This window comes from Fusarium fujikuroi, chromosome FFUJ_chr03 (genome assembly GCF_900079805.1).
Source record: "Fusarium fujikuroi IMI 58289 draft genome, chromosome FFUJ_chr03".
NCBI classification, from domain to species: Eukaryota; Fungi; Ascomycota; class Sordariomycetes; order Hypocreales; family Nectriaceae; genus Fusarium; species Fusarium fujikuroi.
This window is the reverse complement of record NC_036624.1, coordinates 3,149,746-3,174,162: the sequence shown is the minus strand read 5'-3', so window position 1 is coordinate 3,174,162 and position 24,417 is coordinate 3,149,746. Positions and strand designations below refer to the sequence as shown.

Below are 24,417 nucleotides of genomic sequence, written 5' to 3'. Positions count from 1 at the left end.
ATAGTTCTTTGGAATGGGTTGACTTTATATCAAATCTGCTACTTAGTCTTCCACAATGACCAGCTTGCGTCGCATGGGGATGTAGCCATGTCCGTCGGCTAAATGATCATTGTTGTTGGGGTTAGCGAGGGGCCTGAGATCATTGAGATCAGTCTTGAAAGCAAGATGGTTTAAGAAGTTGGCAACCTGGAAATATTAATGTTGATGTCTAGCAATATCACTAATAAGAACTTACGGGTTTTGTAAACCAACGATCACCCGAGGTTTCAAACCAGCACAGATGTCCTCCCAGGCTAGAGGTGAGAAGGACAGTATTAGGATTCTGTTTGAATTCTTCATAGGGAATAGCTTCCTTGACAGCAATCTTGTGACAGTTAGAAATGGCTGAGAAGTTACAATAGAGCAGAAAACCGGAATCCTTACCGGGTCATCAGTTGAGTGGACAGCCAGGAAAGGAATCTCAATGGAAAGTATGGAATCCACCGATGAAGCGTCGCGGTAGTATGCACTCTCCGTCGGATACCCCCAAGAAGGACACCTGGCAAAGTCAATTTTTAGTCGGAATAGAGGGAAGCGACTTACTGGATGAGGCGATCAAACTCATAGAGGTACGTGATGTTCATCACGGCCTTGACATCGATTTTGCTGTACTTTTCCAACTCGGTTCTATGTGTGGCAGCGAGTTCTTTTAGAGCACCTTGATAACATCAGCAATTGCTTTAATGAACTACCTAGGCATGAATATGTCGACTCACTGCCCATGACTCGAAGATAAACTTCTTTGCCGATGTAGCTGTTCTGTAGGATCTTGCTGGAAACTTCTAGATTGAATGGGTTGCTGCATACAACTGCTCCCTTGAGGACACAGTTGGGCCCCTCCTCGCCACAGTAGTTTGTGTTAGACTGAGCCAAAATTCGGGGAAGTAATACTTATATAGTTGGTGAGCATGTTCGCTCCGAGAGAGAACCCTAAACCGAACAAAGGTCGGTTAGGGAAAGTTTTCTGTAACCACTTTATTGTCTTGGATGAATGTTAGTGGGATGTTTTCCTTGGAGCACGAGTATCCTTTACCTGACGAATATCCCATGTCGCTCGAGCGTTGTACAAGACACCACTGGTGATCTTGCTGCGCGCACAACCTCGCGAGTTAACGACGCAAACTTCCCAGCCACCCTCGCCAATCAATGGCGCAATAGTATGTCGAAGGTAGATCTCGTGAGAACCGCCTGAAAGACCATGCAGGACAACAAGCATGGGCTTGCAGTCGTCTGACCCGATATGCTCAAACTCTTCCGGAGTGAAGTAAGCTGTTCGTCGAGACAATGAAGGGTCATCAGGGGCCTCAAAAGGCTCAACAGCAAAGTCCACGGCGAACGTTCCATGGTAGATCTTGTGGTCAGCATCAAAAATCTTGCGCTTATAGTAAATCTTTGGTCCAGCAGGTTTGGTCGCTGTCCACATCGTCTGCAGGTGGCCATTGAAGAGCAGTGGGTTCAGCCGGCATGGCGGTGTTGCCTTTTCGCAGATGGATAAGAGATCGGTAACATTGCCATCTTCCTCTTGCACCTTTCGAGGTGAAGGCGCATGAGTGAAGTTGAGTTCTGCATGTCCAAGCCACTCCATGATGAGATCCGTACAAGCCGTGACCGATGTAGGCGAACCAATTTCAGATCCGAGTGAAGAGGAGAGAAGTTTCGACCACAAGCGAAGACGGATACAACTGAAAGGGGGCGAGGGTAGGGACGTATTAATAAAACTTTGGCATTTATCAACCAGCAAATTGCCCCTCCATCCTCCGACGACAAAACGGAACGGCTTCCATGCCTGGTTCTAGTTGATCCTACAGTGGATACACCCGTTCCGGTGGCCGAAACAACCATCACTGGCATGGATAGATCTGTACATGCTATGATTTTTTCTTGTTATTAGTATGCTTTGTTTATCCTCCATACTTACTGGAAGATCTTGGTTATCAAATAAAACTTCTACCAGGCAAACGGTTAAAGTATCTAAATATTGCGTGCTATAAGTGCATTTACTATTCCACTCATGAAAATCACAATATTCACCTAATTCTCGCCTTCCTTCTAGATGACCCTGCAGAAGGGTCTTTGTTGAAGACTTGTACTCTAGACAGATCTTATGTAGCGTTGGCCAAGTCCATCTGAGACTTGCATTTTAACTTCTTACCTGGCGCTAGGCAAGTGGGTCACAATGGTCAAAGAACCGAGGCACGATTTTAGGCGACGGGATTTCATACTTAGGTAGGTACCCAAGCAACAAACCTATCAACGCAGCTAAGGGTACAACTGACAGTGGTCATCCGTATGAATGTATGTTGTTGATATGTACGATGAACTAATGCAAACATCGAGGCTGGAAACGGGGTTACATTGACAGAAAAAGCTCACTCTTCCTACTTATTTCATCCTTCTCTATGTACGTACCTAAGGTTTATGGTCCTGTCATGAGTCTCCATTCATTTAGATATATCATATGTTCAGCGCATCTAAAAACAATGGCAATGCCCTCTAAGAGATATTCTCCATATTGGCCAATCCACCATTCGGTTGGTGGTTCAGCTTCTTTCCAGGTTGTGATACCAAGGGAAGGCCACGTGCATCTGTATGTTCACGTGACCAAGACGCTTGATCTTCCCGGCGCTCTGGAATTCCCACAACAAGGATTCAACCATCAACCTACACCCAGTCACAATCTCCAGAAGATGACCAACTGGCCGCTATTCTGATACTGTGATAATAGACGACACCTGGTTGATGGTATCTAAATGGCTTGCAATTTCTATTCGGCCAGGCTTACCACGAAATGAAATGAATCGTCTATCGACCGAGCGCACTATATAGTGCTCCCATCCCTTCCGACAATCCGAATCACCATAAGCACACCCTTCAACCTCGTCACCATTCCATACGCCTTGCTTTGATGAACCAGTAGCTATATGCAACTTGCTCAGGCGCATTCGAAAAATCTCCACGTGTACTGGAACTTCATTCATGAAACCGAAGCCCTGGACAACCCGCTCCTACTTCAGTTTGGTCTGCTAAGATGCAGGTTAAAATTATCACAGCCTATCCACCTTGCACCAGTTTCTCGTTCTCCTGCGTGGTTTTGCTTCGGTTGCTGCGATCTGCTTCGTACGCTGAAGCCTTTTAACACTCGGTTCTCATTAACATTGGTCCCTCATTGCCGCAGGCATAGGAAACCTCGGCCTTGCAGTCCATACAACCAACCAATGTTACGCACTGATTCGGGCATCACTTAACTGGCTGAAGGGGTAATTCGTCGCATGATTCAATTTTGATTTACCATGACGACAGCAAAAAGGTGTTTATATGGTCTTGGATAACCTCCGAATTGAGTCGTCTGATAAGGGTCGATAATTTATGGCAGCATGACTCTGTTATCGGAACTTGGCAGGCTTACTGGCTCTTGTTTCTTGTTCAAGAGCATGAATCACTACTTCAGACGCAGCGGGTGAATTTTGCGTCGCCATAGTGTGTCTTCATGCTCGAAGTACCGGATGGCTTGGTTGGACGAGCATTGACGTGTTAAGAGGAAGTCACAGTCGTGATTTGGACTGTCGTAAATTATCCACATGGATTCGTATATAGTTCTTTTGCTCTTTTGAGAGCAGCGATACGATGAGATCATGCTGTCTCTCACCTGGTGGAACCATTGGGGGTTAACCCAAGCGATCCAACCATCAACAGCTAACACCAAGGCGCTTGATATCTGCAAAGATCTCTGGACGGAAGCCGCACAATAGCCAGTGCATGGGCGAAAGAATGACGCCTAGAGAGCTGGAAAATCGTGCAAGTGCATGAACCTGGGAAATTCATCAATCTCATCAAGAGCTTGAAACATCTGCCCATTTCGATCATTTCTGCGCCTATTACCAACTTCTGGTGCTTTAGGACACAGGTTTACTCGGGGCGAGCCTGATCTATCAACAAATCCTGACAAGGCAACTCTCACGCAAAACTTACATTACCCTAATCATTGGCTTCATTCTTCCTTTTTCCCCTTTGCTTTTCTTTCTCTTCTCTTTGGCCTTGCGTCAATCGCACTGATTTTGCAGATGACCAGAAATTCCCCGACCTGCATTGGGCCAAAAAGCCTGCATGTTAAATTCCCCGCGATCACTCAGGGCCACTGATAGTTAGCGGGTCACCGACGTCAAGGCTCAAGGTACCTACCTGGTCATTCCCATCGGTTAAGGTGCGGCCCCTAAGTAACCACTGAAAACTCGACGCCCAGTTGCACTCATGGAGAACGCATCCAAACCTCCACCTCGACGTCGACATGCTGCCATGAGAGACGAGCGAGAAGTTAATGACCAAGGAGAACGGGCTCGACATGAGCGAGGAATGAAATCCTCACAGAGATCAAGGTCTCCCCGTCAAGTTCGCGATTCTCGCCACGATTCCGACACACGCCGCAACCGCCCACTCACGAGACCAGATTCTCATTCATCTCGCCGTCGTCGCCATTCGCACGATCGTAGTCGTGATCGCGCTTCTCGTCTATCGCCCGAGCAATCACGTCGAGCACCAGAAGTTGAAGATCTCATTCCGCGTTATCGAGAACGCCATCGCGAAACCGAGGAGAAGCCTCCACGGCGAAGCCAGAGCCGAAGCCCAGGCCACGACCATATCGGCAGGGGATCGCCGTCGGCAGCCAAACGACATCGAAGCCGGAGCCCTTCTTTGACTATTTCCAATCGAAAGAGATCCAGGAGAAACAGGAGCCCAAGGCCAAGGACAAGGGACATCAGCCTGGAGTCTCCATCTAGGAAGCACGCCAGGCCTTCCTCACGCGACCGACGTAAATCATCGCCTCGCCAACAAGCACGATCTTCCAAATCCCCCACACGTTCACGACCTAGATCTCCAGCAAAGTCGGATTCGGATTCGCGACGGGCAGACCGAGAGGCTCAGTCACAATTGGACCGACCTCTGCCACGGTCACGAAGCCGATCGCTTACATCAGAGCACCACTTGGCTTCATCCCGACGAGCTCGTGCATCATCTCGCGAGGATCAACGGACGTCAGGTCTTGGGCGGACTTCATCACGGCGACAGCTTCCACCACGGTCACCTCAAGCAAGTAGGGAACGGAGATCCCGAGAAGGGTCGCCGGGTTGGCGTCATTCTTCGAGGTCCGATATTGACGAAGACATGGCCTCCAGAAACAATCTTCGTGGAGGCTATAACCCGAAGTATCATCAAAAATCACATATCAGTAATGATCCGTATTCCCCATCACCCCAACACGCTTCGTACCATAACTCGCCTTCACGATCACCCTACGGACCATCACGTGGTGGATGGAATGGTCATCAGTAAGTAGACCCTGGCAACAACCACAAATGTAATCGTCTATTAACGCCATTCTAGGGCCTACCCACCTCAGTATCCTCAGGGGAGTAGTCACGGTCCCCCAAGTGGCCCTTCTAGCCATTATCATTCCAATGCTACACGGTCACCGCCATACGCCGCTCCGACAGGCCCGATGCAGCAGTACCCTCAGGGGGGGGCCTACCGCGGCGGCTACAGAGGTGGCGGTTTTCGAGGTCGTGGGAGAGGCGGCTTCAAGAATTCTCATTGGAACTCAGGTCCTCCTTCAAGAGGACACCACGACGATTTAGGCAATGAACGCTTCAGCAATGTGGACAACCACGGAAATACGGGCCCTGAGCCTATGGATGTTCAGGAAGAAGTATTCCAGTCTCACAATGAATTGGGCGAAGACACCAGCCAGGTTGTTCAAGATAGAGCAAACCCATTGACTACCCCTAACAGACCACCCCCATCCGGCCCAGGAGGTTCATCTGGTAGCAAGTTCAGTTTTGCCTTTAAACCTTCATCAAAGCCAGCTGTCACTGCCCCAAAGCCTGAGATATCACAAAAGTTGAATGCTGCTCCTCGGCGAGAACCTCAGCCTGAGAATCGAGACAGAGATCGAACCCGAGATCAAGAGCGCGAACCTCCCCGAACTGCACCGACAGAGCCAGCTTCCTCTCGGCCACGCCACGAGCGTCGCCATCCTCCCGAAGGCCCTAGAGTTGCGCCCCGTATGCGTAAAGTGACGAAAATCATGAAGCGACCGAAGCCAAGGCCGACACTCCCAGCTGATCTGGTGGACTCGGAATCTGTCTTCTTCAGAAAACCTGGAAACGAATCAGTCGTTGGCTCTGGTACATACGGCAAAGTTTTCAAGGGCCTGAATGTTTATACAAAGGGGATGGTTGCCCTCAAACGAATTCGAATGGAAGGCGAGCGTGATGGGTTTCCCGTCACAGCTATCCGAGAAATCAAGCTTCTTCAGTCCCTTAGACATGTCAATATCGTCAATCTTCAAGAGGTTATGGTCGAAAAGAATGATTGTTTTATGGTGTTTGAGTACCTGTCGCATGACCTCACGGGGCTGCTGAATCACCCAACATTCAAACTAGAGACGGCTCAAAAGAAAGACCTCGCCAAACAGATGTTCGAGGGCTTGGATTATCTTCATACGCGAGGGGTACTCCATCGCGATATCAAGGCCGCAAATATTCTCGTTAGTAACGAGGGAGTCCTCAAGATTGCTGATTTTGGCCTCGCCCGATTCTACGCCAAGCGTCACCAGCTGGACTACACCAATCGAGTCATCACCATCTGGTATCGCTCACCAGAGCTATTGCTTGGCGAGACTAAGTACACTGCTGCTGTTGATGTCTGGAGTGCAGCATGCGTTATGGTTGAGATTTTTGATCGAAATGCCATCTTCCCAGGTGACGGGACCGAGCTCAGCCAACTGGAAAAGATCTACAACGTAATGGGCACGCCGAATTTGAAAGACTGGCCCAATCTCGTCGATATGGCTTGGTTTGAACTTTTGCGCCCCACTGTGAAGAGAAGGAATGTCTTCGCAGAAAAATACCGTGATAAGATGTCACCAGCCGCCTTCGACCTGCTCTCCGCCATGTTCCATTACGACCCTGCAAAACGACCCAGCGCTGCACAGGTACTCCAACATGCATACTTTACGGAAGAAGCACCAGCAGCCCGCCAGGCTACAGAGTAAGTCGATCAAGCTTGCATATGACAAGCATCACTAACTAACCGATCCGTAGACTCGCAACACATAACGACTGGCATGAATTCGAGTCTAAAGCCTTGAGGAAGGAGAACGATCGACGCGAGAGAGAAGCCAAAAAGCTGGCTAAAGAGAATGCCGGGCGGGACAAAGAGAAAGATAAGAAACGCATTAATGAAGGGACCGACCAGCGCGACACAAAGCGGTTACAGGTTGACAAGAATGGTGGTAACAAGCCCAAGCCGGCAGTCGCACCATCGAATTCGACCTCTGAAGCGTAATATCCATGATACCTTGATCTATAACTCGAAACGATTACTCCTCGGCTATACACTTGGTACTTTCGAACACAGACGGCATTACCCAATCTGCAGAAGTCTTCGAGGCAATTTGACGTTCCCCGTCCTCTTGTTGGGCGTCTCGTCTCCTCGTAGGCCAAGGCGACCAAATCAGGGGACTGGCGTTTTTGTTTTTACATATCATCCTTCGTTTCTTTTGAGTCTCGGTGGCTTCATAACTTCTCATGTTGGAACCTGAAGCATTCATAATGCATGGGCGCTGGCATGGGTTTCTATTTGTTTTGCCGGCTTCATCGCCTTCTTTTTTGCATCCTGCCTATTGGCGCTGGATGGGCAGTGGTTACAGAGCTGGAACAGAATTTTCTTTTTGACGAAGGCATGGCAAAGTATTGTTGCTATATAGAAATGACCAAGACAGTGAATCAAAGACGGGGCGAAAATTAGACAGCGAAAGCCCGTTAATATGTATTAAGCCATCCTCAGGAAGACAATCGCCGCCAGCTAAGTGCATCATCGAGGTCTATTTATGTGCGACAAGTCCTAGGACTCCCCATGCCAGTCAAAGATATTGCAGCTTACCTATTATCTTGGGTTGTCGTTGAGGAAGTCCTATCACACAAATGTTACTTGCTGCTAATGCCGACCCTTTTTGGAGTTTCAATAGGCAGCTCGGTCCGATAAAACCAAATGATCTCATACTTTTGACTTCTCTGCATCTGTCCCATCCCTAATCATATCATTATTGGCTTCGTGAAATCGTGAGTAATTCGTTACATCGTTGCTGGGCGTTGAATCATGGGTGATTACCCAACCCAACTGCCCTTTTTAAGTATGCGGGTATGTCTTTGAGCAAGAGTGCTGTGTTCCTCTTGTTTGAGCTTCGTCTTCTTCTTTACTGATCCGCCGCCGCCTCGACACCTTTTCCTTTGATATCTCGAGTCTTCAGAAGCTCACGTAGACTAACCTCTGCACGGCCCTTGGTCGATGGCAAAGTATCAGACGACCGCCAGGTCATCCAACCACTAAGAGTGGACATCAAATTGCTCCTTTGGTTAGATGTCTCGATTGCAGATATAGAGCCATGGACAACCGGCTGGTCAAGTCCTTCTGTGGCTGCGAGGCCCTTCTTTGGTAAAGCAGGAGGATGCTCTTTGTTTGTTATCTCAGGTGCTGTTCGGATTTCGAGTTGGCTGCTTGATGTTTGAGGTAAGGCAGGCTCACTGACAAGACCAGCAGCCGTGGGTCGACTCGAATCCAAGTCATGGAGGTGCATGCTCAACCGATTGCCATCAATAAGGGCCAGTGAACCAGACCGTTTTTGGCGAGGTGACCGTTGTCTTACATCCTCCTCTTCCATGAACGTGTTCTCGCTGGCTCCTTCTTCAGACGAGACCGATGATCCGTGTTTGCTGGACCCTTTTTGTGTGGCTCTGCCGCGAACGTCCTCAGCAATCTCTGCAGCGGACTTCTTCTTCGATTTATCCTCATCCGATGATCTACTCGATGACATTATGGTCTCCAGTGTTCCCATGGCTCTGCTGTTCCTCCTCACGCCCATGGGTCGTTTTCTAGATTGTTTGATGTTCCTCTCATCGTCGGATGACACAGCTTGAAGGGTGGGTCCATGAGCCTCCTGGCTCTCGATAGCTGGAGCCATAAAAGACGAGCCTGAGCCATGGGGAGCATAATGAACTTCATACTGGTTGCTAAGTGAGTATCGTGATTTAGCACAGATCTCTGCGATACGGTCCAGATCAGCGTTTATATCAGTACCGCCACTCTGGTCTTCTAGATTGGCCATAAAGCTTTTGAAGCGGAAGGCTTCGACAGATGGAAGTTTTGGCTCCTCTGGTTCATTCTCGATGCGTTTCTTAGTTCGATTTCTCGCCATTGTACCCATAATTCCATTTCGGACCGAGGCAGAACCTGTACCGAAAGGCAGCACTCGTCGTACGAAAGCTGAAGGACCGCTACTCTCTGAAAGTGCTGAGCGGTGCCCTCGACCGTTGACAACAATGACTCCTCTGTCCGCAGGCTGTGCTGGTACAGGGGCGTAGTAACTTCGCACGATCACAGGCTGCGAATAGGTACTGCTCTGGGCACCAGTAGACTGTGCGTATCGATGGCGAGTGGGGAAATTGGTATTCAACTCTCGAAGAGCCGACGTTCGATGCTCAGCAGTTGAATTGTCAACAGGAATGGGTTTTCCCTCTGCAGTTGAGGGCACCAGGCTCGTCGATGAGGCGTTCGTCTGGAACAGGGGTGGGAAGGAGAATTGAAGAGAGTGTGGACGTTGTTTGCTGAGGGCCGGTGTTGATGAGGTTGACGTAGAGGCGTTGTGTCGAGATGGTTTATGTTGATGGATTTGGGGCGGCTGGAGGAGCTCCTCTGGGGTAGGGGATCGCATGATGGTGAATTGGAACCTGACTCCGTATATATATAGTATGAATGTGGTGTGTGGTATGCTTGTTTTCTGTACAGGTATGGGAGTTGGAGGCGATAGAGCGATGTGTTGATTCGGGTCAAACGCAAATGTCACCCCAGGTGTACACCAATTGGGGCGGGCATTGGATGCTCCGAAGCGGCAGAGTTAGGGTAGTATACTAGAGCTTTGCATATGGGCTTGTAGCTAGTATCTGTACAGACGTGTACACTTGAGGGTGGCAAGCGAACGCTGAAATGGGGAAGCTGTTGGGATGATGATTGTCGTGGTCAACAGTCGGTCTAGGATACCTATGCAAGGTGTTCCGGGGATTAGCTGCATAGGCAGCGGTAAAGAAGCAAGTGTAGAAAACTTAGTACCTTTGGCCTAGGTAGCCTAGCTCCTAGGCAAGTAGCGTGTAGCAAGGTACCTAATGGGAACGATGTGCTCCGAACAATTTGGCGCATCGATCCAGAGGATGTGTGGATTGGGCAGCTAGAACAATGAATAGCGAGTGATGGGAGCCAGCGAGGCAACAAAACGTAAAACCATGGAGTCTGGTTTATTATTGATTTTGTCTTGTCTCGTCCTGTCTTGGCTGACGGGACGGTCAAGCCGTTGATGCAAGACGTGGTGCAGTGGGTCGATGGATGCAGGAGATGCAACAGACAGTAGCAAAAAGAACAGTATGGCACTCTCCGGCTACAGATACGGCGTAGTTGTAAAGCGAGGGGTGTTGTTTGTTCTTGGTGGAGATGTGGGATGAGAGCTGATAGATGATGAGATTGCAGGGAGAGGCAATAAGTCAGGTTGAGAGAGCCGGTCCAGTCGGTACCTCCAATGTTGAAGAGAATGCTGGCTGTACAGTCAGGCAGGCCTCTAACTTGAAGCTACCTACCTTACTTCATAACGCTGGATCTGAGACAGCAAGCTGCAAGAGCAAAGGGTGTCTAAGAAAATAAAGGAAAGAAATAGGGGATATTTTCTCTCACATGCGTTTCGTTGCTTTTCCCTCTGGGTCCATTGATGTTAATTCTTGAGGCTGATAGGAAGTAGTCTACGTAGTGAAGCCAATCAGGACAACCCAAATTTGGCCCTTATGCATGAGTGTCGTGGCTGTCGATAATTAGGCACTCAGTGAAGGGGTCAAGCTCGTCTCGGGCGACGTCCCCGCATTGTCTTTCATTGGCTTGCATCTACAATAAAGCTCTCGGTAACATATCTCTACGGAGTAGGTACCTAGGTACTTACCCTGAACCACCTCCATAAGAAGATTCATTGCTCACAAATGTCCAGCCTGTCGAAGGCTGGGTTTATTGAAACAAACATATGATAGGCCTAAGAACTAGGATTCACTCATAGGATCGTGTGTCGGCGTGTGGTGTATTTGAAAATACCTATTCCTGTCAATTACGTTGGCACGACATATGTAATCATTGGGGTACACTTGTAGTTTTGGTATGGATAATAGGCACATATCAATGCACATGCTGGGATAGCCAAGGCGGACAACTCACACCTCCAAGTCATTACGTAGCAAATTTTGTGCATTTAGTTCCCAGTACGCTCCCAATGTTCGATTTTACATGCAGGGATATTCAACAATACGGACTATACATACGGGCGTTATGGTATCCTCTGTCTATAATTGGATTTTCAAACCCTTCCCTTACCAGTATGGACTAATATCGAAATCTAACTTGAATTCAACACTATCTAAGATGTACCATGTGTCTTCCGACAGTAGCATACTAATATGGTGTTGATACTGCGCCGCCGTTCTCACACCAGACCAATTGATCTGTATATAACCCAAAGGTTAGGCAGGCATCAGTTCCTTACTGGTACACCACCTTTATCGCAGCCGATGTCGGCGAATATGCGACCCAGGTGATGCAAACAACCTCGCCTGAGTTCGAATACAGCCCATAACGATATTCGATTGCCACCAATGTCTACTCATTTTATGCTGCACGCCCCATTGTTCCATAGCCCTGTCCACCAGTTTGCACGTTGTCGGAGTAAATGCCAGGCGCAGGTCCTGTCGCAAAACGGCCCTCGCGCGCCTGTTCTCGGCGATCGTAGTAGATGTACTCAAGGTAGAAGGCGTGAATATGACCCGGAATGAAGCCAAGAAGAGTCAAGCAGATGTTAATGAACAGATCTGAGAAAGTTAGCATACGAGTGCAGCCAGATAGATATATGTTGCATACCCATGCCACATCCTGCGACGGCCCAGACGCCGATGGGAGGGACTGTGACCACATTAGTTTTACTTTGCATTATACGGTCAGGAGGAGTCTGCGACTGACAGAAGATTGTAATGAGGATAAGGAAGACGGCAGAAATAGCACCCATGGTTGCGACTCGTTGACGCAAGGTTGAGGAATGTTTTAAGAGGTAGTTCTGTCGATGACTCAAGAAGCCGTGAATTCGCGTTCTGTTAGTTGAGAGGAAACAAGTAAGGTCGTCACAGAAGTCGTCGAAAATGTGCGCCACCTAAATAATTCCAAGTAACGTGAGGCCTTCGTTATTCTTGATTGTAACGCCAGGGAGGCTATGACGTAGGCCACGTCGGCATAAAATTTGCCGTGACAAATCCCAAGAAATCATCTTGTGGTGAAGCCTCCAAGAACAGCCCATACTGTAGAGTGATGTTTTTACGAAAAAGAATCAATCCTGATCGTAATATTCGAGTCTAGGAGACCAACCTTAGAATGACATAATGGACAACATACCATAATTTGTAATTTTCAGGCATTATTATCAGAAGTGAGTAAGAAGATCTTTGGCATGAGGAGCCTATTGTCACTGGCCTGCTAGACCATTCACCAGCGAATTCTGTCCAATTACCAACAGCACAAGAGGCTAAGGTAGGCTACTGTAGACCACCACCAACGCGACAATGTTCAGAATGTCACAATCACCTGCATCATGTTGCTCATATCACAGCGGTTCTTCTCTTGATCAGCACTCCAGTGGAACGTAGAGTTACAATCATTCTTACTTACCCATCCCCTCTAGCCAGTGCTGCGTCGAAAAGGTGCATTGATGTCCGGGCATGTGATTGATGACCCATGTTAGAATGTTTTTGTGGCAGCTGCGAAAGTCCGGTTCCTAAGACGAAGGAGGTGGCTGAGCTCTAGGGGACAGGTCGTTTATATCAGACGAGCTGCTCATCACTCATCGACTATCGTGGAAGTTGAAAACTTACCTAGGTACCAAGTCTCATCACGGGCTAATAAGATCGAGGAGTAGAGACAGACTCTCTGTGATCAAGTACCCTTCTGTCACCTGGCCATCTTCACATTGATAAGGGGAGAAAAACCAAAGAATGAGAAAACATGGCTCAACTATATGCTAGGGCATAGTGGAATGTAAAGAAGTAAATGCTTTTGCCTGAAGAATAATATATATTATATTATCGTGTCTTCTCTTTTGGGCAGTAGCTGTTGGCCTCTGAACGTCGTACCCTTTCTAAAGGTGAACCTGTAGTATTGATACCGAGATGAACCCGTAAATGGTGTTATTAAAATCCTTGTTGGCCACCAGCCGAAACTCATCAGAGTCACCCCTTGTCTGGCATAATGATACTCTGGTATGGCATTATGACTGACTGACCTTATAGCCCCGTATCCGTAGTCTTGAAAGACAAGAGTGAGTTAATACATATTAATGGGGGACGTTTCCGGCTCTATTTATAGCTGGGATAATATTGGTTAAGGTCAACAGATAATCTCGCTACTCTATCTAGAATTCTAGATAGTTGAGTACTCCGTTACATTCAGAAGTTGGATGGGATTCATTTGCGTCTGGGAACCTTCTCAGACTACATATGAACTACGAAGACTTGCGACCTGTTTCGGTGAACATCTGGGCTATCAGCTCTCGCGGGATATAGAACATAGATTGTGAACCCCTACTCTCTTTATAAGCAATGTTGTCCGTCCCGTGCGTCGTAAAGCTGCTCAAAGGTTACCCAGCAAAAGAGGCTTATCAATCGACCTTGGATTATATTACTACACAACGCAGCAGACGTCATGTGCAGACATGATTCGCTGGCAAGTTAGGCTACTCAACGGGTTTGCTTCGATCAACCCAGCATTACGAAGATCCAAAGTCAAGTGGCAGCAGAAAAGAGAAGAGGTGAAGGGGGGAGGGGTCTGCATCATTGTGGACTGACTGATGTAGTTGGAGCGAGGTTGATGACGCCTCACCTTAGGCGGTAAATCTGTGTCCGCGCACGGGTGGGACTTTACCATGTGCTAACTACCTAGGCCATCCCGCCTGACTGATGATGGATTTCTGCTGTTCTTATAGTACCTGTTTGGGTAAATATTCAAATGCCACAAAGTGCAAGCTAGATGAGTGTGAACTAATATCTAGGCGTTTGAATAGCGTCTGGTCTTGTTAAACCGGTGGCAGCAGAGCAGAATCGGGGTCTGGAGCAGTCCGATAATGAGGCTGGCACTGTACTGTTGGCTTTCGCCCTGCCTGAGCGGAGATTGCTGTTAGTCGACTGGCCACAACAGTGTCTGCGGTTGACCATTTCTCACAGGTAGGTAGGTTTGTTAGATTACTCTTACGAATCTGTCACTGTTCACATGGAACCTAAATCTCAGCGGGATTGAATTGATTTGCTGGAGTATTATTATCAATGCGTCTCGGATCTAGCACAGCAAATTCAGATCCAATCCTTTTCCTCGGCACCTCAGTCATGTATACGCATCGTGAAATGTGGTTGGCAATGGTAATTACGCGCGGTCGCTGCGAGAAATCAGTGGGTTCCATTGGGAGGACGAATTACGAACTGTCAAAAACGTGGAGTATGGGCGGTAGGGTTACTTGTAGTCTTGGCGAAGGTACCTTACTACCAACCTACCTTATTCATGACGATATTGATGTGTTGAGAACTTGAGCGGAATGGCAAAGTTTCGAATTATCAAGCCGAGTTTGAGGTGGTAGGATTCGGACGCATCGGAAAGTGAAGATTTCCAAGCTGGGTTCGAAACTACTAACATATCCCAACTCAAGAGCGGCTGTGTCAGGGTCTTAACACTGCATTATCACACGGTGAGGAGGTACGAGCCGGAACATGTTTATTTAAGTATTTAGGTAGGTAAGGTAGTACCTATCGATAAGAAAAGTTTGGTGATGTACCTAAAGAAATACTGAGAGTACCTAGCTTTTCGATGTCAAGCGCTTTGAACACTACCTAACCCAAAAGAACGTTTACAGAATATTGGTCCGTCAAACCTTGCCTTCGTCAATTGACTCCAACGGTCAATAGCTTAGGTAAGGATATATGGTTTACCGGAACACCTCATTCTGAGCCATGAAGGTGTCTTGATCAGAAGAGTATCTGGATCTGGACATTATGAGATAGGTAGCTCCCGTTTATAGTCTGCTATTTGAAAGTACTACCTATAGCTACCTACTTTAGTAGGTACTGTAGGTAAGGTAGCGGAGGTATTGAAGCTGTGTTTCCCCTTGCAAGTGACTGTGGCTCCCTGATTGCTCAAGAAAGGCCAGCATCGACGGAGGTTGATGGTAGAACCTAGTTGAAAGTGTGAGCTTCGATAGCAATAGGTATTTTTTAACGCCTCCAAGAGCGATAGCTGCCAACTGATTACAGAATCCACCCTCCACAGCTAATCTCTTATGACCTAACGATATGCTTCCTAACTTATACTGCCCATGAAGTTGAACAATCGCCCTTTCATTCATGGCCGGCTCTTTAAATAGCCTGGTAGCGTGTGCTGACATTCTCCACTACATTACCTACGGGGCCTGATCCCCTGGAGAGAAAGCACCCGCCTCAGGCCCATTTCGTGTTTGGCACCAACTCCCCTGAAAGCTGGAAGCTGGCATTTCAACCACTGGCCACATCCACATCCGTTCCGCTTCCCGTCAACTTCCCGCTCACCCACCTCACGTATACTTTTCTACCTCTTTCATCGCGAGCTGGCCGGGCCACGGGCTAGTTGCACATAATATTTCTTTGCCTTTCGATTGTTTATCACTACGACGATCTCAGGGAACCCACGAGATCTCCTCGTAGTTCGCCGCTGCCGCCTCGTCCGCGCTGCCAGCAAATCAGATACTGATTCTTCTCACCTCCCAAACTCGCAGCCGACCCTCGTCCTAGCGATTCCGTCGCGAATATGGCCTCGCAACAACTTCCCCAGCTAAACATCGATCGATATGTTGTCATCCATGTTGCGACTACCTGCGACGAGCACGGCGTTTATGTGACGAAAGACTCGGCCGAAGTAATTGAGCTTGGTTGGATCCTAGTCGACGCAAACTCACTTGAGGAGGTGAGAAACACCATCCTGTCCCGGCCTAAAACCCTCCCCCAAAATTTTCCGTGTTCCAAATTCTCCTCCAGAAGCAGCCAATGCCTCCGTATAACACACCGATTACTGACTAGCCTTGTCACTGCCAGATTACTCATGAGAGCGTCCTTGTCAAACCCGTCAATACTCCAATTACGCCCCTCTGTAGTAAGTTTTCTTACGCTAATGGCTCACCTTTTCCGTTACACATACTCCATGCTGCACTCTTTCGTTCAGACAATTGCCCAAATGCCGAAACCCAATATTGCTGGCCTTTCATGTTGAGGTAAAATATTTTTAGCTAACCCACTGTTTTCGCAGCGAGCCTGACAACCTTGACTTGGGAGCATGTTCGAAACGCTGGTACCTTTAGAGACGCTATCACCCGATTCGATACATTCGCTACCGAGTACTTAACCTCTAAGAACCTCGATTTCGTCTTCGTCACTCTTGACGCATGGGATCTCCGTGTTCAGCTGCCTCGCGAGGCCCGCGACAAGGCTGTGGTTCTCCCTCCTTACTTGCAGCACTCACGCACTTTCGATCTCCGTACCGAGTACCAGCGCTGGCAGCAACACCACCCCGAGTCCCTGCCATTCGGACCTTCGATGCTCTCCAACATTTGCGCCGCTCTCGAAGTTGAGCCTGTTCAGTCAAGTGCTCCGATTAAGCACAACCTTCCATTTCACCTCCAGGCTCTTGCCCCTGCCTCGCCACGACGTGCAATGGAAGAGGCTGTCACTCTTGCCCGAGTCCTCCGGGGGTTGATTCGTAAGTCGCAGCCTCCCCAGGAGCATCCCGATGTCTTGACTCGGCCCATGGATGCCCGGGCCGATGTTCGAGCTTTTCTCTCGGAGAGGAGCAAGGTTCTTCACATGTCGGGACTTCCACACGATACCACTCAGTCAGAGCTCGAAAGTTGGTTCACTCAGTTCGGTGGCCGACCCATTGCATTCTGGACTCTTCGAACCCCTGAACAGCATAAGCCCACCGGTACCGGATTTGCCGTATTCTCTTCTCACGAGGAGGTAAGTCTAATTGTTCCCCCACCAAGTCTCATTTTGCGCCATTTCCATCTTATTGACGCCAATATGTGTTATCTGTCATGCTAATCAGTTATAGGCCGCTGAGAGCCTTTGTATGAATGGTCGTGCCCTTAATGAGAAGGCCATTGAGGTCTCGCCCTCCTCTAGCCGTGTCCTCGACCGCGCTCAGGACATACTGACTCCTTTCCCTCCTAGCAAGAACCGCCCTAGGCCTGGTGACTGGACCTGCCCTTCTTGCGGGTTCTCCAACTTCCAGCGTCGAACTGCTTGCTTCCGATGCTCGTTCCCTGCTGTCGGTGCTGGCCCTTCGAACGATATGGGCGGCGGCAATAACAATTATGGTGGCGGATATGGTTACGGACCCCCTGCTATGATGCCCCCTCCTCCCCACGGTGGCCACCATGGGCCTATGGGTCATGGCGGTGGTCGTATGGGCGGTAGTGGTGTGGTGCCTTTCCGTGCTGGTGACTGGAAGTGTGGTAACGAGGTCTGTGGCTACCACAACTTCGCGAAGAACGTTTGCTGTCTTCGATGTGGTGCCAGCCGCGCAGGCGCAGCTGTTGTTGCTGATTCCGGATACCCGTCTCCCATGGACAATGCCTCTCAGTACGGTATGAACCAAGGGTCCATGGGAGGTGCTCCAGGACCCGGACCATTCGGCGCTGGTAGCTCCTTCGGCGGCTCTGGTGGTGGTTATAACCAACAACACTTTGGAGGTCCTCCCAGCCACTACCTTCCCTCGGGTCTCGGAGGCGGTGCTGCCGCCTATCCTAGCTCCCTGAACAGTCACGGCAGTTTTGGATCTGGACCTGCTTCCCATGCGGCTGGCCCTTTCGATAGTCGTGCTGCTGAGGCTGCGTTCCAGTCAGCCACCAATGGGCCTGCATCTGGTGGACCTTCAAACAACTTTTATAACAATAACGCTAACAACGGTGGCAATAATGAGAACGACCCCTTTGCTTTCCTCTCCAGCGGCATTGGAGGGCTTTCAGTTAGTGGAGGAGATGGCCGCCAGAATGGTGGTTCTGCCCCTCCTAACAAGTCGCCTGCTTAAACAGTAAAAGACTGTTACAGCCGATCCGCTGTGTGTTCCCTGGGTCAACCCTCCCATGTATATGGACCCGGGTGATGCGTACCGCTTTATTTTTTCGCGAAATTTCTTTGATGACGAACATAAAACATTTGCGACTGCAAACCCTGTGCTATCAGATCTATCAAAGGAAAGGTGGAACGGTGTGTGTATTGGTTCGGAAGGTCTGGTCGGAGTGACGGATAATTGATTATAAGGTGGGATGTGTTACAAAATTTCAAAGGTTAGGAAGACAAAAGTGACTTGCTTACTTTGCTGGGACCAGGGCCTCCTTTCTCTGGTGTTGCCGGTTGAGTCCATATGGTACGGGCTTTGCTTACTGGGGCCGCTGTCTGTTTTATGTTTCACGAGACTGGAGACGGCATGTTGCGGCTCTTCTTTCTCCTGCTATGAGGGCAAAGGAAGATCTGTAGATCTCTTGGCGATCTGGTCTCTGGTCTCCGAGGGCTGCAGGGGCTGGTGGTGGTATTGCTGGAAAACGGTTACGGGGTTGGGTGCATAGCGAAAGGGAGTGTGTACGGATGTTTCTTGGCCTTTGTCTGACTCAGTTATCCCAGTCCATACAAAGTCGGCGGCTCATTACCCGACAAACTGACTGTTTTTCTCTATTGCCTGTCTCTCATATCTACCCTCATCTTCTGGATTTTGTCGCTGTCCCTCATTCTCTCCCATATGAGTCTGACGTTTTCTTTCTCATGTTGCTCAGTTGTCTTGATAATCTCTGCATCTTTCTATCTTCATCTGATTTTGCTTTGGACGCGCAGGAGCTGGGGAGCTGGGGAGCTGGATGGGGTGGCTAATAGGAACCTAAGCCACGGTAGGGAGGAGTCGGGGTGTCAAAATGGATGTTATGTCCCATGGGCTGGCCAAAGCTGCATCTTTGCTGCGCATAGGAGCTGACGATGTGGGAGCATGTCGCCAGTCCTACATAGGTACTATATGGATTCCTTGCAGTTCTACTAGGGACTATGACTTTGTCTACACAATAGGGTTCGGGAACTTGACTATGCAAGATCGGTAAGGCCAGCTGGCTGTTGGAGGTTGTCATTTATTTCGTCTACATATTGTATTTCTTCCTCTCATTCAACTACCCACGCATGGTCGATAGGTAATTCCTTAGACATCAACTCTCCCTGCTTTTCACATTATGTCTTGCATACTAGATGAATATAGGATGCTCAAGAAGTACTTTGACTTATAGTCTCTTATTTTCTCCTTTTTCCCTCCGTTAGAGGCTAGCCACTGGTGGGCGCAGAAACACAACTAGGCCACTGATCAAGAGTAGTAGAAGGATTCGCTAGCCGCCTCCTGTCTGACCAGGGCGATCTTATGCCATAGCTGTACGTATTGTTTCGTGCCTTTATTCTTCCATAGCCCTATTGCCCATTGTTGTTCAAATTGTTACCGGTGGCCTGGTTCTGGAAACCCATCGTATTGGGCGTGGTGGTGAAAGGGGGTTGGCCAGAGCTTCCATTGGTAAACCAGATGTCCCAAGTCCTGGCCACTTCGTAGTCGTCATCATTCACTTCGGGGGTTGAGTTGATGAAGAGTTCGCTGAGCGTGGTATTCCAGGCCTCGATCTCCTCTCTTTGAACAGGGACGTCCATTCCTCCCACCATCTCAGCGACTTCGTCAGCAGAAATTTCCCGATTCCCTACGCGAATTGCCTCTCCAACAGCTGGTATGTCGCTTATTCTCTCGCCAGGTGATGAGTTTTCATTCCGTGCGGCAGGCATGCGATATCCACGGTTGATCTCGGCGTTGATGTCGTATTCGCCGTCGCTCTCGTCGTCAGCGTCGTCGGATTCCCTGTCCCAGTCTAGGTCCTCGTGGTCAACTGATGACCAGGCCATAGCACGGAGGTGTTCATCCGCATCATCGTCCTTAATCTCCTGCTGCTTTTCAGGGGTTAGCTCATTCCAGCGTTTCTTGAGAGCATGCTTGCGCTGCCAATGGTGAGTGTTGTCAGCTTTGTTGAGTTTCTCATCTTCATCTGAGATGTACATCTCATCTTCGGTCGGGACGAGGTTTTCTCCCGTCTCAAAGTCAATATAGCCCCATACCATCATTTGGGTGATGTGGTCGTCTAGATGGAGTCCACGGGAGGCCGCCTCGATCGGCAATATCTGATCAGGGCGTCCGAGATGAAGGACACCTTTCCCCCAGCCTTCCAGGTGACCAAGACCGACCTCGTGGGTAGGAACGCCATAAGCGGAGGGGTATCTTTCTCTCTGAATAAGCTCCCAAACAGTTACAGGGAGAAGCAAGTCATAGCGAGCCTTGAGTTCCATGCATTCCGACATAGTTCTGTATTTCTGTCGCATGAGGCATTGCCACAAGGGATATAAGCCTTTCTGGCCCATCATGAGCTTAACCATGTCGATACTGATCGGGCTGAAAAAGGGGTGTGTAAAGGCCATTGAAAGCTTGACGATAAAGAAGTGCGCGTTGTAGAGGTGAATGCTGGTCCAGTACTTTCTGCTCCTCAGGAACAGTTGTCTCTGGCGCGTAGTAGGGATTTCAAGTAAGACCCAGAGTCGGAGAAGGGTGCTGTGCATTGTGCGTGGCATGCGAAACCCCATGCGAGCCATCATTGCGATGATCTCGCGACAGTATCGATCACGGCCGATGACCAACTCAAGGTACTTGAAACCAGGAATCAGTCGAATCTGGCTGGGGTTTGTCTTCGTGGTTTCCCAGCGGCCTTCAAGGAACCGAGCATCAGGAGTACTTGAATTGCGGTCCGCTGGATCCTTGATGAGGGTTGTGCCATAGAGCTTCCAATGGAAGACTTTCCCAGCCTCGGGCGCATTGGTGTCAATCCACATACGAATGCAGGAGAGCATATGTCCCGTAGTTGCTTTTCGAAATGCAGGACTGGCGATGTACAGGCTCACGATGTCTCTGGGAGAGAGGTGCTTACCAATCTCAATGGCAAGCTCAAGGTTGTAGCAGAGAGCCGTGATAAGATCGAGGCTGGTGTGCTTGAGACTCAGGGTGAGATGATCTACCTCATTCTCAATTTCATATGGATTATGCCCTTCAAATAGACCATAAGAGTAAGCTTTCGAGAACTTGACCCTCTTTGCGATGCTTAGTTGGCTGTCAGGCTCCTTGATTTCGACATCAGGGCCCAGATCGATGGTTGTGTCCATATACTCGTTCCCATGTTCGTCACAACCTTCAGGGTCGACGCCCATTGCGGCCAGTTCTTCGTTTGTGCGGGATTCGCGAGCAACTGCTTCCTCGAGGCGACGTCGCATGCCATCTGTTAGGAGTTCAAAATGCTGCTCTGGATGTGTGAGGAGCTCATCTGGGGACCGGACTTGGTCTTCGCCTTGGCCCTGGGGAGTAGCTTGAGAGTCGACACTTGACTGAGCCGTGTTTCTCGCAACTGGCTGCATGTTGAGGGTATTACGAGGGACGTTGTTTGGTGTAGATGGTCCCGCCTCTGGATGAGATGGGTTGGAAGCCATAAGGATTGTGAAGAAGAAGAAATAGATGAAAACTCAGAGGGACCAAGTGATGTTGCCAGATTTGCGGCAGTGTGATGATAGGAAGCTGCAGTCGAACGTCATAGTACAAAGATACTTGGTCGTGCTTCGTGGGACATGATTCAAGAAACAATAGATAGCCAGGCGGCAGGCCACTGACAGGCTCGAACATCAGGCAACAAACAGTATCTAACTATGGCACCTAAGTTGCTGTGGGAAGAAGAAGTCCTGGTCAACTAGAGAAAAGAGATGAGCTGCCAGGTGCTGCCAGTGTCAATTGTGCCACGCACCCGAGGGAAATTCGCGACACTGCTAAGAGCTGGAGTACTGACGAACAAAAAGCATTTTATTTGGCCCAGGGAGATATGTGAATAATTTGTTTGTTGTTTTCTTTAGGCCTCAAGCCCCCTTTGAGTACTTGTACATCTGGCACTAGGATAACTATCTCGTCCCTCGATGCTGGTGGCATCTGTCTCTTGAAGCCAGCGCCTCCAGAGCTGCTGCGTCTCCTCATCCTATGAAGACCGGAACTTCTCCACGAACTTCCACCTCACCTATCGGTCGAGCTCATCGACAGGCAAGTCGCCGTCGTCCTTACCGACAATGGACTCGGCTACCTTCCAGATCTGCAGCAGATTGTCTTCCGCAGCGCTTGCCACAAGCCAAGGCTCGTTGAGATTCCAGCTGAAGTCAGCCAAATGGTTTGTATGGCCACCGTGCATGAACAGTCTAGACTTGTTAGCGTTTTGTTATAATCAAGCCCTGGCAGTTTCTGGACATACAATTCAGGGGGGCCATCATCCTGGTCGTCGGGCAACACCTCCTCGCCAACCCGCGAAAGATCCCAAAAGATGATTCTTCGATCATAGCTGGCACTTCCTAGAATACCGGCCTCAGTTGGGTGCCAGGCTAGGGATGTAACAGCATCGTTGTGGCCTTCCAAAGTGTGGACCTTCTCCTTGACATTTCTGAGGTCCCAGATGCCGATTGTCTTGTCGGCTGAGGCAGTGGCCACGAGCACTTCCGAGTTGGGGTTGAACGCCAGAGCATTGATCGCATCAAGATGGCCGCGCTTAGCAACAACTGCTGCCTTGGCGGTCTCGCTGTGACGTACGTCGACGATTTGGAGGGTCTGGTCGTCGGACACAGAGCCGATGAAGTTCTTTGAGATTGGATGATACTGAACGTCGTTGACGATCTGAGTGTGATGAGTGTACTTGCGAGAAGGATTGAGGATCCTCGAATCACCCTTAAGGGTCTTCAAGTCCCTGAGCACAGTATGAGTAGAGCATTCTGAGTACCAGTGTTAAATACTTACCAAAGACACATTGTGGTATCCTCGCTACCAGACGCTAAACACCCCTCCTCATGAGGGTTCCAGTTCAGGCCGAAACCTTCGGCCTTGTGTCCAACAAGCTCAATCTGCGCGTTGACCTTTCCAAGGGAAGTGGGCTGGAGAGGGTGCTTGGTTCGATCGAAGATAAGGATTTTGCCATCGACACAAAGAGTGGCGATGATGTCAGGATTCTGAGGTTGATATCGAGCCTTGTTAACTTCTCCGGGGTGCTCGATCTTCTGAACAATCTCGCACTTGATAGCAGCGACATCACCAGGCTTACCGTAGCCACCAATCTCGCCTCGCTCGTCATCGTAGTCCTTGGGATTGGGCGCTACAGCCTTTGGAATCTGAACATTGGCAATTTGAAGAAAGTTGGGGCTCTCGTCTGAAGTGTGAGTGCCAAGTAGGAGGCGGTGAACTGAGTAATTCTTGCCCTCTGGCTCCTTGACGTCGGGAAACCATTGGACCGTCAGAGTAGGCCAAGTCAGAGCCGTTCTGAGAGAAGATGGATGTTAGATCAAGAATTCGTGGTAGTGATCAAAGACCTGTGACTTGCCCGAGAATCATGTCATACAAGAACGGGCTGTTCTTCTTCCATGTCTTGTACTCTGTTTAGTGTTAGTACGGTTAGTCCATATTCTTGTCATTTATTTCTCCATACCTTCATTAATCATGCGCTCGCCCTGATCGTCATCGTCCTCGTGAGTCATATCGACTTCATTAATGTCAGTAACTATGTCTGCAAGTTTGCGGTTATGGGCAAGTTTAATTGCTTGCTTGTGAAGCGCAAACTCACTGTCCACATCGCGCTCTGCAGATTGAGCAGGTGCCATGATAACTTTTCTTATTTGCTGAGTTGACTATTTTGAGGATGTTTAGAATGTGAAGGAAATGTGTAAGATAATGGTAGAGGCAAGGTAGGTAGGTAGGTAGGTACCTAGCAAATCGTTGGTGGTAAGAAATTGTGTGCACGGCTGAGGACGATGAGTGTAGTTCACCAGGAAGGCTGAAAAGTGCCCCAGGTCGCGTCGCGCGTAAAGTGACAAACAGTACCTAGCAACGGTGAGCCACAGCGAGTGGAAGATCCTTGTGGCTAGGTAGGATACCCCACAACCTCCATAGGTGCCACGGGCAATTGACTCACGGGCAGTGGGGAGTAGCAGTTAAGGCACATAGGTAGTACTCCAAGCGTCACGCAAAACAGAGAGGCCTATAAGTACTGCAGAAGTAGATCACCGAGCCCCTCCATCACAGGTCCAGAGCCCCACCATCTCGTCGTAGGTCCTGGGT

The 24,417-nt window shown here is 49.2% G+C and overlaps 7 protein-coding genes; 2 read left to right on the top strand and 5 right to left on the bottom strand.

The window, feature by feature from the left end:
• Window positions 1–42: 42 nt before the first annotated feature.
• FFUJ_03078 (medium-chain fatty acid ethyl ester synthase/esterase family protein) lies at window positions 43–1,624 on the bottom strand (the record flags this gene model as incomplete). XM_023574883.1 has 6 exons in its annotated part: window positions 43–186; window positions 236–364; window positions 424–538; window positions 583–697; window positions 756–879; window positions 1,073–1,624. The coding sequence occupies 6 exons, from the start codon at window positions 1,622–1,624 to the stop codon at window positions 43–45; spliced, it is 1,179 nt and encodes a 392-aa protein (XP_023428162.1).
• A 2,663-nt stretch (window positions 1,625–4,287) lies between these two features.
• FFUJ_03077 (related to cell division cycle 2-related protein kinase 7) lies at window positions 4,288–7,380 on the top strand (the record flags this gene model as incomplete). XM_023574882.1 has 3 exons in its annotated part: window positions 4,288–5,363; window positions 5,419–7,083; window positions 7,137–7,380. The coding sequence occupies 3 exons, from the start codon at window positions 4,288–4,290 to the stop codon at window positions 7,378–7,380; spliced, it is 2,985 nt and encodes a 994-aa protein (XP_023428161.1).
• Window positions 7,381–8,290: 910 nt separating this feature from the next.
• FFUJ_03076 (uncharacterized protein) lies at window positions 8,291–9,805 on the bottom strand (the record flags this gene model as incomplete). Its single annotated transcript, XM_023574881.1, has 1 exon — window positions 8,291–9,805. One exon carries the CDS (start codon window positions 9,803–9,805, stop codon window positions 8,291–8,293), a length of 1,515 nt encoding a protein of 504 aa, XP_023428160.1.
• A 1,979-nt stretch (window positions 9,806–11,784) lies between these two features.
• On the bottom strand, window positions 11,785–12,178 carry FFUJ_03075 (probable RIC1 protein; the record flags this gene model as incomplete). XM_023574880.1 has 3 exons in its annotated part: window positions 11,785–11,984; window positions 12,034–12,075; window positions 12,133–12,178. The coding sequence occupies 3 exons, from the start codon at window positions 12,176–12,178 to the stop codon at window positions 11,785–11,787; spliced, it is 288 nt and encodes a 95-aa protein (XP_023428159.1).
• A 3,806-nt stretch (window positions 12,179–15,984) lies between these two features.
• FFUJ_03074 (related to centractin (ARP1)) lies at window positions 15,985–18,258 on the top strand (the record flags this gene model as incomplete). XM_023574879.1 has 4 exons in its annotated part: window positions 15,985–16,140; window positions 16,269–16,326; window positions 16,480–17,186; window positions 17,281–18,258. The coding sequence occupies 4 exons, from the start codon at window positions 15,985–15,987 to the stop codon at window positions 18,256–18,258; spliced, it is 1,899 nt and encodes a 632-aa protein (XP_023428158.1).
• A 1,412-nt stretch (window positions 18,259–19,670) lies between these two features.
• On the bottom strand, window positions 19,671–21,770 carry FFUJ_03073 (uncharacterized protein; the record flags this gene model as incomplete). The annotated part of the gene is made up of 1 exon (XM_023574878.1): window positions 19,671–21,770. One exon carries the CDS (start codon window positions 21,768–21,770, stop codon window positions 19,671–19,673), a length of 2,100 nt encoding a protein of 699 aa, XP_023428157.1.
• Window positions 21,771–22,342: 572 nt separating this feature from the next.
• On the bottom strand, window positions 22,343–23,960 carry FFUJ_03072 (putative histone acetyltransferase complex subunit HAT2; the record flags this gene model as incomplete). XM_023574877.1 has 5 exons in its annotated part: window positions 22,343–22,517; window positions 22,571–23,056; window positions 23,107–23,622; window positions 23,702–23,735; window positions 23,789–23,960. The coding sequence occupies 5 exons, from the start codon at window positions 23,958–23,960 to the stop codon at window positions 22,343–22,345; spliced, it is 1,383 nt and encodes a 460-aa protein (XP_023428156.1).
• Between the last annotated feature and the right edge of the window lie 457 nt (window positions 23,961–24,417).